Here is a 19,064-nt window from a genome sequence, read left to right as displayed (position 1 = left end):
ACCAAACTACAAAACACCAATTTCAAACATACTTACATATTATGAGTATTCACCAAGTAGAAGATTAAAATCTTAGGTTGTAATCAGAAGTTTAAGATTTTAATACCAAGTAGATCGAAAAAGAAGAAAGGAAAATAGGAAGAGAATAGTAGGTTCTCAAACTTCAAGATCTAAACCTTACTCTAATACTATGTTATTGTTTAGAAGAGAAAGAGATATTTAAAGGAAAAACATTGAGAGAGATCAGTAGAAAAAAAAAACATATTCTAAGAGTCTTCTCTCTTATATTTATATAAGAGAATTAAGGCTACACTAAGTGGGACGTGTGGAACTGGAAAAGACCAGTTTGCCCCCACACGTCCTATACATACCATTAACAAATACCCTTGGTAAAAGCAACTATCATGATAATTTAAAGGCATAACTCTTTAAAAAAAAAAAAAAGATAAATAAATAAAGGCATATTTGTAAATACCCTCATTTTTGCATTTGCTTGATTTATCATCTTGCCACCCCCTTATAGTACATTCTTGATGGTGAACATGTTCCAAGAACTTTTGTACTAGACTCATAAATCGTGCCACGTGATATGATTTGGCCTTGTCTGATTTTGAAAAAAAAACAATCTTAATAGGGAAAGACTCCTAAATGAGAGGAGTGACCTTATTTGAATAAATACTGATTGGACTATTACAATTATGAATGAATTAGGATTTACTGCCTCTTTTCAATTGGCCTATCTTTTTATTAATTTAGGAATAGGGATATGGGTTATAAAGGAGATCTGATAAAACGGAGAAAGAGGCATGTATGACTTTTATCTAGATTTATGGTGGAATGGCTCTCAAGGAGTCCAGGGATGTTAGTCATCAAATTCATGAGGAACCCTATAGAAAATCTTTAATATTCTCTCTCTGTAATTTTCATTTCTATTGACTGGTCTGGTTGGAACAGAAATATCATTTGATTTGTTGATCGTCAAGAAAAGAAATGAGCAAAGTTTTGTCATTGAGCGACAAATGGGAAATTCATGGAAAATTATAATACCCACCGTGTAATAGAGCACCTACACGTCCTCTCATCAACATTGTTTTTTACCGGAAGACCAAGAGCTAATTATCAAAACTTTTGGTTATCCAGTCACATACTTTGTGAAATGGTTCATGCATGTTTGTTTCCAGGGGGAACAAGATCAAGTGGCAGGGGTCTCTAGGATCATTGATCATAAGGCCCCTTTTCCCATCTCTATAAATGGGATATTCTATTTCTATAGATATATGAGGGGCACATCCAATCCTTGTTTATCCACAAATTTGATTTAATGCATAATAATTTTTTCATATAAATACAATAATCAGGTTTGTTGGATTCACGTCTTACAGTTTAGCATATCTCCTAGATGGGATCCATTAGAATAGTCACAATCTCTTAGACTGTGTTTGGGTTGAGAGAAGTGGAGAGAAGAGAAGAGAAGAGAAATTCAAGTTCTCTCCACCATGTTTGGATTGACGGGAGAGAATTTGAGATAACTTTAAAATTTTAAAATATCTTAAAAGAGATCTAAGGGCAGAGTTGAAATTATAAAATATTTTAATAGGATTTCTCTCCTCTTGAGAAACAAAACTCACCTTTATTTGTTTTCTCTCCAATTGTTTTCTCTGGTCTCCCCACTTAACAATCCAAAAAGAAGAAAAGGAGAGACTCATTTATTTCTCTTCACTTCTCTCAATTTCTCACAATCCAAAGACAGCTTTAGGCTTGTGACAAAGAAAGCTTTGGATGGAAATTGTATGTGGGATGTCCCGTCCCTACCACTTTTATTTCTGATCTTCATTGAGGGGATATCGGCAGCCTTATCATTTATCCACAAAAAAGATACCCAACCATCCTCATTAGTCATACCTACCTCCACCTCCACCTACATACATCAGACATCAGACATGTACCAACTGTGGGCCCATCATTTTGTGTGGGCCCATTCCCACCCCCCATGCAAAGAGGTCTTCAGTTGAAAATAAAAGAGATTTATTAGTTAACCAATTTAGCAACTATCATTAAGAAGGGAAGAGTTGACACAAAAGAGTTGTGACTGCTTAAAAAATTCCTGAAATTAATTGTTTCAAATACGCATATATATTTCTTTCGAGTTTCAACTTTCACTCCCTCGCCTCTTTGCTTCCGAACAGACCCTGAATATTGATTAAGAGAATCATGTCTTCCTTGAATCCAGATTATGGATGCTTCCTCTAATACAATTATGTAATTTTATCATTTTAAATAAAGATAGATCTAAGATTGGTTAACAAATCAAAAGCAGCATAAACATTTTGTTCTGTTCTTGTAATAAATTAAGTTCCTCCACATGTAGTTAACTTGATCCGAATGTTTTAACTGCAATGCACGGCGAGTTGTATCAAGTATGAATCACTTCTCTCCTTATTCACGTCTCAAAGGTGTCCATATGAATATAAATTCAATGTCCAAGTCAAATGCCACCCAACTCTTTATACAATTACATAAATCATCATCAAAACTTCTTTCTTATGTTCTTCCTCTTTTCCCTTTTTTTTTTTAACCCATTCGCCGTCACACTTCCATGATGATGTATTCGCGACTATCCATCAGTTTTTCTTATACATGTAGGCTCTCAACTCTACAACTTATGTGACAGCCTCGGGAGCGGAGTTACAGTAAGGTGTGTGGAGGCAAACCAACCTAGTCGACGTTAGACACAGACTCGCAAACACCAAACCCATCATGAGCCCATAACTGCTCCTTCGCAAATCTAACCTAACAGCACGCCGGAATACACTACCGAAACTTGGTAGCAGTGCCCCACATGCGAACACCATCAAGTAGTCGAGCCCACTATAGTCTATCCCAGCAAGTATTGCCCCAATTGCAGACACCGGACCTGCAAATCCAGTCAGGGCAGCGACCGCAAGGGCCCCACGCCAACTGTCGGTGGCCCCAAAGATACAACTGGCCACCGCAGCACCTCGAGGGAGCCCATGTAGAGAGACAGGTAGAACCATATGTCGGCCGAGTCCATAAGCTTTTGGTGCAGCCACACCAAGGGCAAGTCCTTCCGCCAAAGCATGCAAACCAACAGCCCCACAAGCCAAGAATGACTGCAGTGTTAGAGCACTCACTGAGAAACCGGTTGATGTTGACAAGTCATTTACTGAAGACTTTTTACGGCTCACAAGTTTAAGGATGCCGGAGGTTGTAATGTGGAAGAACGCCGAACCCATTGAAAGAAGAAACAAGATGGGAAAGAAGCCCATCTTTGATGAGAGAAGTAGCTGTGAGGGTCTCCAGATGGAAAGGACGAAAGCAATGCCAGAAGCTACCCCAGTGAGGAGAGAATGTTGAAGATGGGAGGCAAGAGCGAAAGCAATAAAAATGATGCCTCCCAACAATGGCCCAAGACCGAAAAGTAGTGATACAAAGAAGCCAGACGCGTCTTCTGAGCTGCACAGACCCATCAAAATTTCAGTTACACACACAAACAGAGGTATATAAACAATAATGGACACATAACTCACCTTGTCAATCCCAATATACATTTGATGGACCATTTCTGAAATTGGTCAAGGACTCAGGAAATATTCCATAAATTAACCAATATTACTAAATCAGCATCGTCACTGAACGAGAGTTAATTAACGAGTGAATGTCCTGGATCACTGAGACAATGGCCACGTGTAAAAAACCTAGGGCCTGTTTGGATACCAGGAGCAGAACTACTCTTTCAAAGAACATGAGCTGAAGTACTTTATGGAGGAGCTGGAAAAGTAATTATGTGCAGAAATGGCGTTTGGCAATCAACTCTATGAAGTACTGGCAGAAGTACTTTTGTGCTGGAAGTTTGTTTGGGAACCATACTGACTTCTCATGACTTCTAGAAAAAAGACTAGAATACCCTTATATTTACCAGTTACTGTTTTTTATCTTTAAGTGTCATAATATGCCTTCAAACTATATTGTTTTTGACATTTTAACTATAAATATTAATATAATATAATATAATATAATATTTTAAATATTAAATATTAATATAATATGTTTAAATCCATTATACTTAAAATTTTAAAAAAAATTTGACTGACTGTTTTTGATATAATATGACATAATATTAAAAAAAAAAATTGACAGACTGTCTTTTAGTGTCATAAGATGCCTTCAAACTATACTGTTTTTTACATTTTAACTATAAATATTAATATAATATAATATAATAATATTAATATAAATAATATAATATTTTAAATATTAAATATTAATATAATGTGTTTAAATCCATTATACTCAAAATTTAAAAAAAAATTGACAGACTGTCTTTTAGTGTCATAATATGCCTTCAAACTATATTATTTTTGACATTTTAACTATAAATATTAATATAATATAATATAATAAATATTAATATAATATAATATAATATTTTAATATTAAATATTAATATAATGTGTTTAACTATAAATATTAATATAATATAATATAATATAATATAATATTTTAAATATTAAATATTAATATAATGTGTTTAAATCCATTATACTCAAAATTAAAAAAAAATAAAATTAATATTAATAAATGTTTCTTTTGTTTGATTTAAGGGCAAATGAATTAGAAATATTTTCATAGAAAATTAATAAAGTTAGGGGTATTTTGGTAAAACGAACCGTTAGATTTTGACTCCCCGCAAGAAGAGTTTTGAGAAATAGGTTTTCTTGACTTCTTCATAAAGAGTAATTTCTTGCTCTTGCGCGGAGTAACTCTTCGAAAGAGTAGTTCATACAAACGCATCCAAACGACTTCTAACTCCCCGCAAGAGTCAGAAGTAGCCAAGGAGTCCTATCCAACGCCTACCTAGATTCCTAACTCCAGAAATAATTACCAGACACTTCCACGATTTTGCAGAACATATAAAAATATATATATTAAAATATATTCATTCGGTGACAGCCAAGATGATTTATTGATCACAACTCTCGCATTGAAAAGAAGCTAAAATTTATGGGGAGATTGAAGATGTCTTAGAGTAAAAGAAAAGCATAGAGACAAATAGAAAGCCTAAAGAAAAGCACGGAGACAAATAGAAAGCCTCATTAGTTATTTCTCTTGTATATATACGTAATCAAATTTCTCAAATAAATAAGTCGTACATTTACATTTTGGTTTGCCAAACCAATGAAAAAATTCAGCAACCACAACAATTGGGTTCGCAGATTTGTTGATGTGGCTCATTGTATTTCACAAACCCAAAACAAACTGTACTGAAAACCGGAGCGGGGTTCTGTATGAGGGTGAATTCAGTAATATAGTACCCAACCATTGAGTTTAAGGGTTTATATGTATATATATGTACTAATCCCAAACACAATGAACTAAATAAACAATCACCTGTATCCTTGACTAAAATTCAAAAGCACTGTGCTGAGAGCTTCCATAAATGCTACAGAGAGCGTAGCGGCCGATGCAACTTGTGAAGGAGAAGCTTCCTGGGCAAAGACATTTACATCGATATTTAGCAAAAGGAAATTGTTCACAGCTACCAAAAGTACAATTGGGATAAGTTCAAGCACAAGAAAGTGTCCTTTAACATTTTCATTTTCAAGTTGTTATTTTGCAATAAAAAATCACCATATACATCAAAATTGATGACAAATCATAAGATACAAACAATGACATAGTTATTGCTGGTTCTACAGTCCCCAGTGATCCTTATTTAATTATGAGGAAATGATATAATCAAGCACAGTGTCATAAAGCCACATGGATTAAATACATTACAAAGACTGATTTTGCCTTGATGTCTTCCTTGTAATGCATCTAATGTGGCCCTTTGGAAAGTTATGTCTGGACATATCAATCCCCTACTTATATTTTGATGAACTATCAATCAATCAATAACATGTTTCTTGATTTTACCCAGTTTTTGTTCCATAAAGCACAGCTGGTCTGATAGATGTCTTGGAAAATTACTGGCATGGATCAATCACAGAAAATTCCAGAAGTGGATTTCCACTTTAAAAAACTAGATCTAGTTTCATTGAGAACATCCTATTCAACTTCTCATTCTACAAGGAAAATTGAATCTAGATAGGTGGAATTAACAGAATTTAGTGCCATCCAGTCACCAAAATCGCCGACTTCTTCAAAAAATCGTGTTTAAATCACGATTTTAAAGACTGACAATTAAATTATGATTTTTTGAAAAAGACGCGATTTAATCCCTACTTTTTGAAAAAGTCACCATTTAAACACAAAATGTGATTTTTTTTTTTTTTTTTTTTTTGGTGAGACAAAGACCATTTATTCTTAAGTTTAAAATAGGATTTGATGATATAAATGATAACATCACTTAGTAGAAAAAAATATATACTGTCTTAACACTACTACAATTTTTTCCCCATTTTTTTATTTTTTCTTTTTCTTTTTCCGTTGCCGACTTATTCCCGAACCCCGACTTGGTGACTATGGTGCCATCAACTCAAGTCTCAACTGCCACCTCATATATTTGCAGGCTCTTTCTAAAGTTATATTGCTAGTACTCTATCCTGGTTCAACTTATTTTAAAACTTTGGTGTCCAATGTATCCTCTACCATATCTTTATCTTCACAATCACTCCTTATTCTTGTCTCTTGTTTTCCTCTTTCACATTCTTTAAGTTGTATCCCCTTTCTTTGGAGGCCAGATATCTATTCCTCCTTTTTCAATAAGTTTCTAATATATATATTGGATTTTGTTAACATGCAGCCTAAAGGCACACATTAAAGTGCAATAAATATACTTAGGAAATTAGAATCCAAGGGTATTTCGGTAAAAAGTAATTTTTTTAAGGGCCTTTTCGGTACAAAATTCAATTTCCAAAGTGTATTTATTGCACTTTAACGCATGCCCTAAAGGCACACGTTAACAAGAACTATATATATTTTGATGAAGACATTCAAGATTTGTTTTATTTAGTTTTATGTTTAATAAGAGGGTCTATTTCAATAATTAGGGTTGGAATGTGGGCTTATTTTTATGTTCATTAGTCCATGATCTTAGTATTATGACCTTTTATAAGTTTATATGGGTTGAAAATTTAAGGGAGATAAAGTTACGATAATTTGGGTATTTTTTGTAATTTTCATCTTTATGTTAAGGTTAACTTAAGCATTTTGCTCTTTAGGATTTTGTTTGACTTTCAATATTTAAAGACATCCTTATGTTATTTTACAGAAGAGTGCTTAATAAAATTTATAGGATGTTCTCTTACCTCCATGGTTAGACTGCTTAGTGTGAGGCCCTGCTCCCTTGGTGTGAATCCAAGGTATAGAAGACTTAATAGTGTGATTCTAGGTAAATTTTCTACATATCTCATCTTCTTCTCCACATTAGTTTCTATTTTATCACCCATAAATTGTTGAACCTATTGGCCAAATCATCTCTAACTTTCATAGAAACAAACTAAACTTGTTTCTAAACCCTAAATCTATCTCTACACCTTCTTGCCCATCAAATACAACCCAACCGAACCCTGCATCCACTAGAATAGGCCCTAAATACTGCCCAAAGCAGCCTAAACTCAGCCACACCCTCTTACCATCCCAACACATAATTCCCAACCTATAACCCTAATCCTACTCCAACCCATAACCGAACCCTACTCCAGTGATGCAGGACAGATAAGAGGAGATAAGAAAATAGAATTTGATTTAGGTAAAATATGGGATTTAGGGAAATCTGGTTGGGGATTGGGTTAAGGATTTGGGTGGCGATAGGAGAGACAAGAAGATAAGAAAATGAATTTTGATTTTGGATTTTGGGCAAGTACGACCACAATCTCAATGAAAATGGTTAAAGGTTAAAGTTTTATAAGATTAAAGGTTAAGGTTTATTGGATAATGATTAAGGGTTAAAATAAAATGAGTATTAAGAATCAAGAAAAGGATTTCAAGAATCAAGAATCAAGAAAGTTATGAGAAAATAATAAAAAGAAACAAATAAAGATTAGAAAAAAAAAAATAGAAAGATAAAACATTTTAATCACACTAAGGATTTCTTGGAATCACACTAAAAATGGTGGAGAACTCACTTCACTCCATTAAAGAAAATCATTTTTTATTCATCAAATTTTCATTGTTTATTCATTAAAAAAATTTCTAATAAAATTTATATAAAGAAAATAAATTTAAGAGTCCTAATCAAACTAAAACACCAAATAAATCAACCTAATTTTCATAACTTTCTCTCTCCTAAATTTCAAACCCTAATAAACTAAAATAAAATATCAAGTAGAGTTACTAAACTACCCCTAAATATTAATACTAAGATCATGGGCCGATAAAACATCAAAATAAACCCAAAAAAATATGAAGATAAAATCTTAAAACAGAATTCTAAATAAAAACTAAAATCTACTCTTTAAGATTTGATATCCCCATCAATCCTCCTTGGCTGGGGTTTCACCACTGGAGAAATAAAATTGTAGTAATTCTCATCATCGGTTGCGTTCCGCATTATTCTCCTCTGGTTGGAGAAAATTTGTCCTCGAGTTTTAAGGTGTTTGACAATTTGTGGTTCATCCATTTTAGCAAAGATTTGTTCCCATATCTTGATGTTGTATTGAATCATTTAACTTCAAATTATGATCTTCTATCTTCGCAGTCTCTATTATACCCACCTAAGATGATTAGGTCGGTTTGAGATAGTGATGGAACAACTACATCATGAACAAAAACCATAAATGTCTATAAAAGATCTTCCTTAGACTCTTTTGACGTATTTTCCACTTCATGATCTTGTTTTCACGTTGATTCTAGAACTGTAGGCACATCATATTCTGAAGTTAATGTTTGATCTGTCTTTTCTTCAATCTGCACTTAGACTAATGGTACCACAAGAGTTGATTTCCAAGGGCATACCTTGAGTAGATATTGTCTATCTGAAGTAACACGTAAAATATTTCGCTCCACATCGAGCGTAGCCTATACATGTGAGATCCAACCTCAACCCAACACAACATGACAATCTTTTAAAGGAACCACCTTGTACTCAGCACCATGAATAAAACATCCCTAATGGAACTGAGCGATATAGTCGTAATCACGATAACCACAATAAGTCTTATTGTCAACATTCTGCAAAATCTTCTCAAAAAAAACTTGTGGAAATCAAGTTTTCCTCATATTCATCACTACATAATACCCTGAATGACTTCCCAAAAGGTAAAACAAATCTAGTTTTGACTTCCAATACCATCTCTATTTATTCCAGGTTCTTAGCTCTGATATCAAATTTGATGCAAGACAGATGAGGGGAGATTAGAAAATGGAAGTTAATTTAGGCAAAATAGGGGATTTAGAGAAATTTGGTTGGGGATTGGGTTAAAGATTTGGGTGATAATAGGAGAGATAAGAAAATAGAATATGATTTTGAAAAAACAAGGGATTCAAGGAAATTCTAGTTGGAGATTGGGTTAAGGATTTGGGCAACGAGACAAGAAAATAGAATTTGATTTTGGATTTTGAGCAAATATGACCACAATCTCAATGAAAATGGTTAAAGGTTAAGGTTTTATAGAATAAGGAAAGGATTAAAGATTAAGACTTATTGGGTAATGATTAAGGGTTAAAATAAAATGGGTTTCAAGAATAAAAAATCAAGGATCAAGGATCAAGAATCAAGAATCAAGAAAGGGGTTTCAAGAATCAAGAAAGTTAAAAGAAAATAATAAAAAGAAACAAATAAATATTAGAAAAAAAAAAAAGAAATAGAAAGATAAAACCTTGGAATCACACCAAAAATGGTGGAGAAATCACTTTACTCCATTAAAGAAACTCATTCTTTTATTCATCAAATTTTCATTGTTCATTCATTAAAAAAGACCCTAATATATCGATCAAAAAAATAGAAAAAAAAAAGACCCTAATACAATCTAATATAAAGAAAATAAATCAAACTAAAACACCAAATACATAAACTTAATTTTCATAGCTTTCTCTCTTAAATTTCAAATCCTAATAAACTTAAATAAAAGACTAAGTAAAGTTACTAAACTGTCCCTAAATATTATCCATGGACCAATAAAACATCAAAATAAGCCTAAAAAACATGAAAATAAAGTCCTAAAATAGAAATCTAAATAAAAACTAAAATCTACTCTTTAAGATTTGATGACCCCATTAATTCTCCTCGACTGGGAAGATTTCGTCACTGAAGAAATAAAATTGTAATAATTCACATCATCGGTTGCGTTCCACATTATCCAATCCCATACCAACCCTTTAACCTTATTACAATATATCTGTAATTGCAAAACTTTACGTTTAACCTTTTAACGTATAGCCAAAATCCCTTGGGCCTAATCTAATTCTTGAAAATCCTTGAAATGGTCAAGAGAATTTAAATTGGCTATTAAATTTAGACCCCAAGTTTATTTGGAAGTTCTATCTTCTTTAAGCTCCCTCATTTTAACATTTGAGAGTAGCCTTGTAGGATTGTAAATTAACTTAGGAATCATTTTTTAATTACTTATTAAATTTTCTTTAATAACCTCTGGTAGAATTAGTTTATTTTATGATTTTTTATTGTTTTGATAATTATTCTTTATCTCAAAATCACAGACACGCAAAGAGGATGATTGTGCCGGTTCCTCTGGTAGAATTAGTTTATTTTATGATTTTTTATTGTTTAGATAATTATTCTTTATCTCAAAATCACAGACACGCAAAGAGGATGATTGTGCCGGTAGGCATAAGCAAACTCTAGTCTATATATATAAGAAAAAAAAAACTATCTAGCTTGTTTGTTTGTAATATAATTGTACAAAAGGGAAAACACAAGGAGAAAAATGAAGGTAGCTAACAAATAGATTGAAAAGATGGCCTAGTAACAACACAAAACTACAGATGAGGAAGAGGGGCTGGCATTCAATGGGACCCATGTGGTTTTCCTAGTTCAAAAATTCCAAGTTGGATTGTTCTCACCATTTAGTCTATCCAAATCTTCTTTGGGTTTTTTGCCTTGTTTGTAATAACCAAATTAACGAGGTAGACTAGAACTTATCTTTACAATTATAATGAGAGAAGGTGGAATTAAGAGGTTCAACACCAAAATTTGAAAGACTAAAAATGCCCCACATTTGCATTTAACCTTACTATCATCAAGGTTATTTTTGACAAAACAAACAAACTTATAATCCCACTCCTAGAATCACGGTAGTTAGTTTTCTAAAAATACATAGATATCATTTTATTATGTTACCTTTGAAAGTTCCTTAGTTAATATTTTAAATTACAAAAAGGTTCTTGCAATATATTAAATGATAAAACATAATAGATAATTAGATTATCTCTTTAAAATTTTAAAATAATTATAAAAAAAATATTTAATCATGCATAGATCCTAGTTTTTGTTATACATGTGCGTTTGCACATGCCACCTACTAGTATCCGGTCAGGGGCAGAGCTAGTAAGGAGCTGGTGGGGGCCATTGCCCCCACAGAACTTTGAGACACCCCTATATTTTTAACTAATTACATGCCCCATTTGTCGCCACTCCCTCACCTCTCTCCCCATTTGCCCCAACACCCTCGTCTCCCTCCAATTTTTGCCCCCACCCCCTCACCTCCCTCCATTCAAGTTCTTCAACTATATAACTAATCATAGCTTGCCCCCACTAAAAGAAAATCCTGGCTCCGCCCCTGTATCCGGTAACGGGATTGTCTTTTCTTTTCTCTTTTCTCTTTTCTCTTTTCTCTTTTCTCTTTTCTCTTTTCTCTTTTCTTTTTTCTTTTTCCTTTTTTGTCCGTTAAGAGATCTCCCAAGACCCATAATATTGTGGTTCACTGCATCTAGCAGGTTCTTTAGATTTTCTCCACAGGAATCATTAACATTAACAAAACCACATTACTCAGTTCCACAAAACTGGTTTATTCTTATTTTTGGGAGGACAACCCACATTTTTAGGGTACCTAGTTATTCAAGTTTTCAACTAAATTGACAAGGAATAACAAAAGAGTCATTTTGCTAACTACATTTAGAAGTACATTGACTAATACATATATCAGACCAAGTATAAAGCCTAGGGGTGTCCAAGTACAAGGATCAAACATAAGCATTAATACTCTAATTCACATTACCTTGAACCCATCAGGGAGGACCTCAGCTACGACCATCCAGATCATACATCCAGCAGCGAAGCCCGTACAGAAGGGCAGGAACTTGTTAAATGCATCAGCGCACATGAACGAGGGAACTGCTACAAGTGGCTGCAACGATGAAAAAGCATTAGCGGCTAATGAGTAATGGAGAAGATAAGAGTTATGAGGAGAGATGAAGGAGAAAACATTACACCTTCAATGCTTTTCTCTATTCCAATATATAAGAACTTGGTTCATTTCAATTTGGGAGGTATAAGTATAAAACTGTAGATAGTAATGTAACAAGTGCACTCCATTTCTAAGAGTTCTCCATGTTGGACACCACATCATACTCATGCGTCAGCACATATTTGCAAACAAATCATCAGACTTAGCAGGAGCACGTTTTCCAAGCAAATATCATTTATGACTTGTGCTAATGATGATTTGTTTCAAAAACACACCGATACAAGTATGACACAGTGCCCCTCATGGCAGAACACATAGAAATGGAGAACTTGTCACTTAACTACTGTTATATATTCTTCACTAGGGGAATGCATGTGTTGTTTAATGGCATTGTTTCCTCTCTCTTTTTTTACTAATAGAGTTTTCTAAGCGAGAGATTTAAAAACAACAAAAAAATATTAAAATAAAAACAATGGAAAACTTGCTAAAAAGCTAAAATGGTAGGTAAAATAACTTATATCACTTTTATATACATCATGCAAACTATAAAAATAAAAAATAAAATAAAAAAAGGTTCCTAAGAGGATTATAGGAAAAAATGTAAAATATTAAAAATATATTTAACAATGAACATCAGCTTCAAGATCTCGGCAAGCGCTCTCTAAAGTATACAATTTTATGAAAAACCAACTTAGAAAAAAAAATCATTTTTTGATGGGTAACTCTAACTTAGAAATTGAAAGTCACGGCATTTTGAAAATATTCCACAAGAAGAAAAAAATACATTTTAAAGAGTGTGACACTAGGTGTAGTATGGTTGGGTGCAATTAAGTATCTAGGAAGTTTTGCAAATTTGGGTGATCAATGGTTGGTTTGGGTTGTCTCGTTTAACACAACAGTCTAAAAGAAGTTACAGAATTGCGTAGGGCATTTTTTAAAATGTAAGTGGCAAAAAAGCTTCACAAACACAAATGGTTCATGTAGTAGATATTAAAAAAGGTGGGGAGCGGCATTGGATTTATTAGTCGGGACCATTTTGATAAGTTCTTGTTTGGTGCATGGGATAGAAGGAATGGGCAGGATAGCATTTTCATTGAGCTTGAAGCGATTGAGGAAGCTATTAAATTTGCAATAACAAGAGGCTTTTCATCGGGTCTTGATAAGTGCGCTGTATGCTATCCGTTGCATTAAAGGGGAACATGAGATTTCATGGAAATATGAAAGAATTGCTCGTAGGATTAAGGGGAGTAGTAGGCAACTAGCCTTCTGAATTATATTGGAGAGAGGAGACTGTAGCGGCTGAATTCCTTCAAGAGCCTTATTGAGTATCCTTGATGAGCCGTGTAACCGTCAAGAGCTTGTAATTTTGAGCGATGATGTACCTTGTAATTACTCTCGCTTGTAATCGAGTTGGTTTAACGTTATGGTGGATCCCATTATAACCCCAGATTGCTGATCAAAAAAATATATATGTTTTTGTATACATCATTATTGATCGTAAAATATCTAGTTTCTAATAGGAATATCGAAGACCTATATTTAATATGTATCATTTTAAAGATCTTGATGATAAATTTCTAGTGGTATTACTTTTTATTACAAACCAATTTACAGATTGGCAATTTTGGATAATTATTATTAGTTGATAGTATGGAGCACTTTTAGGGTGGGGGGGAAAGGTGGCCACAGTGGTAAATGTCACAAAAGGTCCCTTTCGATCATCTATTGTAGATACGTCATTTTAGTTTATATCAGCCTATCTACAAAAAATTCTTACTTCATTGTATTCTTAATATCTAATCCATTAGGTGTTACCTGTGGTAAAGATGTAATCACACTCCATAACATTGCATTCTGAGGAGAAACCCCTCTTGTTGAAAGAACCATACTCACGGCTAATCCTTCTGGGATGTTGTGCACAGCTATAGCTAAAGTTACCAAAAGACCTTGAGAAAAACCTTTGGAGCCAGCAAAGGAGACTCCAACTCCAGAGCCCTCACCAAAAGAATGAAGAGTCATTATTCCAATAACAAGAACGACCTTACTGGCATCTGCACCTTTAATGTCCAACATGCTTACTTCCCCATATTGTTCAAGAAACTGCACATAAATAGAGATGATATGATATGGGATGTATTAGCACGGTTAGTGGTTCAGAATCACTCAAGCATATGTGGATATCATACTCAAGAAAATTTAATAAAATTCATTGATATGGAGTTCAGGCTGTACCACTGTTGTGAAGTACAGGATTAGGCCTGCTCTTCAATTGGACACCAACATTGGCAAGCTTATTTTTATTTTTATTTTTATTTTTGGCAACCTATCCTATTGAAAAACTTCAACAGGTTGAAGACTGTGAATTTAATTACAAAATTGGATGCTGCAGTTATATCAGAAATGGACATATCAATGTAACAAAAAAAGTTGCAGTTTACTTACCAAAAAAAGATGTTGCATTTAGGAACTCAGAACATATTGAGGGATATGCATAAAAATAAAAAGGTTCAACCAAATAACATCACACAACCACTTGGAAATGAATGATTAAAACAAACAATAAGATGAGGAATATCCATCTTAAGTTAAGCTTGTTTGCAATTAATTGAAAGTATTGACTTCAGAATAAGGTAAAGTAGCTCTTTGATGGGGAATTACTCTCGTTTTTACTCAATCAAAAACTCTCATCTGAAAATAGAAAGCATCAATCACACAATATCCTCATCATCATTTTTCTATCGTCCTATTTGTCATCATCATGTCCTATCCCAACTTATGGGGGTTGCTTTATCCTTCATTCAATTCTAACATGATTAGAGAACAAGCTTTATAACTTAACACAAGAACCAGATTATAAATGGAAGAAAAGTAAGTAGTTGAAGACATCAGAATTGAAGTATATCAAATACATGAGAACTCAAAAACATATTCTATGCAATCGGAATAAGAAATAGTCCGAATTCTATATAGAGGGATTTATTTGTTTGTTGAGAATAGATTTTCTTGCGAAAATCATACACAGTAAGTGATTAGTCGAGGAAATGATTTTCTCAAGAATATGGATTGGAAATGTTTAATGGACATAGAAAATCAGTTCCCACAGAAAACAGATGTTATTGCAATGCCGGAAAAACTAAATTTTCTCGGCTAAACGTAAAAAAGATGTACACAATTTCACATTTTCCCGAGAAATTGATCTCTTTTTTTGTTGCTTATTATGGGTATCCCCACCCTTCGGGTGAGACTAATCTCACAATCACACACACCGCATCAGAAAGTCCTATGCACAACTGGTTGAGTTGAGGGTCAACCAAACCCTGAGGGTGGCCCCAAGGAATTCATTGCTACCGGGGTTTCGGACACTTGACCTACCCTTCCTGTGGAGCTTATCAAGGTTCGGCTTGCCACTAGACCAACCCCTGGGGTTCCTGAGAAATTGATCTTACCAGCGGATTTTTCCAGCAAACAAACATACCCTAAAAGTACCAAAAAAAAAAAAAAAAACAAGGAAAGATCACCAATCACCTTCTTACAAAGCCAAATGAAAACACCTCCAGACAGAATTCCAATCACAACCCAGTTGCCACCACTACCATGGGTTTGACCTTCCTGCACAAGGTCAAAGCTTGCGGCCAACATCACCCCAGCAGCCATTCCATTGCATATGCCTGCCCATTGTGGATCAAGCTCCAGAAAGAAGAATGGCACCGCACCTAAGCCGGTTGCAGCAGCCATTGCCAAAGTAAACCATGCAACTGTGGACACAGAGACTCTATTACTCTCATAAGCATCCTCAGAACTGTGAAAGGTATCCTCAATACCAGAGCCATCTATAACACTACTTCCCAAATTCCTATGCGGAGCAGTCCTTGTCCTTTGGGTAAGTTCTTTTTCAGGATCAGCTAAGACAGAACCATGCAGCACTATAAAAACCACTGTGAAAAACAAAACCTGCTTGAACAGCAAAGCCATTGTCATTCATACAGAGTTCACCACAACAATCACACTAACTCAAACACATCAAAACCCACTTGACCCAGATCACAAGAAAACGTAATTTTGCTGAAGTTCGTTCCTCAAATAAATAGAGCCCATTTCAGAAATTTTCTGAAATAGATTAATCCAAGCCTCAATATCCTTGAATGTGGTTGTAATGATCCTAAGCGAGCTTGCATTTAATTATAAGTATGAGTCCCCTGGATAAAATCTGATAAAAAAAAAAAAAATATCATCAGAGAAGTTAGATTTTCAAAAACTTTCAACAACAGTTCAAATTTGTCAAGAAAATTTTCTTAATGGATAAAAAAATGCCTAAAATAAGCATAGAATACTACATTTGCATATGACAAACTCAAGGTTGCTTAACCACTTTCAAGAGGCAGAGAGCAAGTCCATACATTTTCTTCAACTAATAAATCAATTTTTTCCGGATGAAATGGTTAGCCTAGACAAAAGAGTTTAATATCTGAAAGTTTTTTTGCACGAATCCTGAGCCGCATAAGATCAAACAAAAATCATAAAATCAAATTAAATTAAATGATTGAATTTGATTAGCACAACAAACAAGAAACACATCTCTAAACAAGATCGAACTAGATATCTCTTTAACAAAAACCAAAGGATTCTCATAATAATGCAAGCTGATTTTTTGCAGGCAGAACTACAATTACAGAAAGATTTAACAATACAAGCTCATCAAGATAAGCCCATTCCCGCCACAAATAACATCTCCAAAACCCTAATTGAAGAATTATCTTCAAATACTGCGAAATATTAAGATAATCGATCATTTCTTGTCAATGCCGATTACAAGATTAACAGAAGATCTCAACACAAATATGTCAAGGAACCCTAATTTCAATAAAGATGATTTCTTTTCAAATTCCAATTACATAGAACTGATAGAAGGCTAACAGAGGAGCCCCCCCCCCCCCTTCAACGCAAAAAAGAGGAGGTCATGGAACCCCAATTCAATAAAGAAGATTCATGGAGAAAACTAGAAATAATGCGTTGGAGCTACCGATTGATAATAGAAAACTAACAACCCTAATCTTCCAGGACCTGAAAGATGGACATTTGATGAAAGAAAGAAACCCTAATCTCAATCAAAAAAAATTACTTGTCGATCATAAAAGTCCCAAGAAAAAACCTCATTTCGATACAAAAGGCACAGATAGAGAAAGAGAGAAGAAGAGTCAACGAATAAACCTAACTCAGATTATATAAAAGAAATAGAAACTAAACCGAAATGAATCCATACGGAAACCGTCGATGGGAATACAAAACCGCTTACCTGGAAGAGACGACCAGCTAGAAGTGTTACAAGGGGCGGAAACCCGATTTGACGCGGTTTCGAGGAGACGAAAAGCGGTTTTCGCACAAAGATAAAGAAACAGCGGATGTTTTGCTGGTCTTATCGATAATCACGGAAATGCCCTCCTGATTGTCAAATGGAAGCTTCTAGTAAGTATATACCTACTAGGGTCTGGTCCTTGCATAATCAGTTCCAACTTCAGAAATTGACTTTTAGAAGAAATAGAAGTTCAAAACTTAAAATGTCACATTCAATAGAAGCTTATTCATTATAGAAATATGTAAGTCAAAAATTATTGTTATTTGATAGTTTTTTTATTGCTAGATTCTGATAAAATAATCAGAATACCCTTAATATTGATAATACATAAAAAATAAGCAAAATATCATAATAAATATATAATTACACTCTATATATATATAAAAATTAGGATCTATATACACATAAAGCTACTCATAAAGTCATAAAGCTACAATGTGTTTTGTCTTATATGAACAAAAAGGTTCGGAATGGGCTGATTGTTTGTGAGAATGATCACTATGGTTAGGAGATCATCCTTACCAAAAAATCAGCCCATTCTAAAACTTCTAGTCCCATGTTTACAAGTTGAAGAATTTTTTACCGTCCATTTTTTGTAAACCACTTTTGATGGGGTTAGAAGTTTTGAAATGAGCTGATTTTTTGCAAGGATAATCCCCTTACCATAGAGATCATCCTCACAAAACATCATCTCATTCCAAACCTTTTTGCCCATATAAGACAAAAATGTTGTAGCTTTATGTGTCTACGGATCCTTACCTATATATATATATATTAAAAAGTTTACTTCTTGCATTAGGAATTTTAATTGTTTTCTTTCTTAGCTACCATGTTAATAGTATTCTTTATGGATTTGTGCTTAATATTGTCTATTTCTCTTTCTTGGGGTTTTTGTATGAATTTAAAGTGTATTTCTTGTTCTAAAAGCCTGCATTTAATGTTTGTATGATCTACTGTGAAAGGCTGTATTAATGCTAAGAATGGTGTTCCTAGAATTACAAACTTTGTTAGGTTTTTTACTAAAATAAAATGGGTACTTATACATATACCTTGTGTAAATACGTGATTTTCGTCATTACGATAGCCACATCTACTAAAGTTTGGAGTCGCCACCATTCATGTTGTAAGTGGGTGTGAATGGTCACCCGATGTACATTTTCCAAAAATGATATTTTTTGGCATGTAGTGACTCGCAATGAATAAGGATCAATCAAACCTTGAGATTCGGGGTAAGCGGCTCGGTTGGAGAAAAGGGAATGTGTTAGGCACCCTTTTCTCCCCGCAAATTGGCGGTAATCTCAACTCAACTCGATCATTTTGATTGAAAATACAAAAATGAAGACAAAGTACCACGTGTGTGCATTTGTACCCTAAGTAGGGATTTG

General features: G+C 34.0%; 1 protein-coding gene across 2 annotated transcripts; it reads right to left on the bottom strand.

Moving 5' to 3' along the window:
* Positions 1-2,247: 2,247 nt before the first annotated feature.
* Positions 2,248-17,773, bottom strand: LOC147386628 (putative zinc transporter At3g08650). Of its 2 annotated transcripts, none has more exons than XM_086422227.1 (6): positions 17,620-17,773; positions 15,852-16,533; positions 14,142-14,426; positions 12,138-12,266; positions 5,410-5,507; positions 2,248-3,474 (listed from the first exon to the last, which is right to left on the bottom strand). In XM_086422227.1, exons 2-6 carry the CDS (start codon positions 16,302-16,304, stop codon positions 2,661-2,663), a joined length of 1,779 nt encoding a protein of 592 aa, XP_086278353.1. In that variant the 5' UTR covers positions 16,305-16,533; positions 17,620-17,773; the 3' UTR covers positions 2,248-2,660. The 2 variants fall into 2 exon arrangements, with proteins under 2 accessions (XP_086278353.1, XP_086278354.1); XM_086422228.1 differs by lacking the exon at positions 17,620-17,773 and adding an exon at positions 17,476-17,496.
* Positions 17,774-19,064: the final 1,291 nt, after the last annotated feature.

The sequence above is a fragment of the Akebia trifoliata genome, chromosome 14, assembly GCF_017979445.1.
Source record: "Akebia trifoliata isolate Shusen 1 chromosome 14, ASM1797944v1, whole genome shotgun sequence".
NCBI classification, from domain to species: domain Eukaryota; kingdom Viridiplantae; phylum Streptophyta; class Magnoliopsida; order Ranunculales; family Lardizabalaceae; genus Akebia; species Akebia trifoliata.
This window is presented reverse-complemented; position numbering and strand designations above follow the sequence as displayed.

Bases quoted from the DNA above. Each gene is read 5' to 3' on its own strand.
- LOC147386628 (XM_086422227.1), bottom strand. From the start codon at position 16,304: ATGACAATGGCTTTGCTGTTCAAGCAGGTTTTGTTTTTCACAGTGGTT. The intron at 14,427-15,851 runs GTGATTGGTGAT...ATTTATGTGCAG, and splicing joins TCATTTGGCTTTGTAAGAAG to TTTCTTGAACAATATGGGGA. The intron at 12,267-14,141 runs GTAACACCTAAT...TCATCGTTGCAG, and splicing joins TGATTACATCTTTACCACAG to CCACTTGTAGCAGTTCCCTC.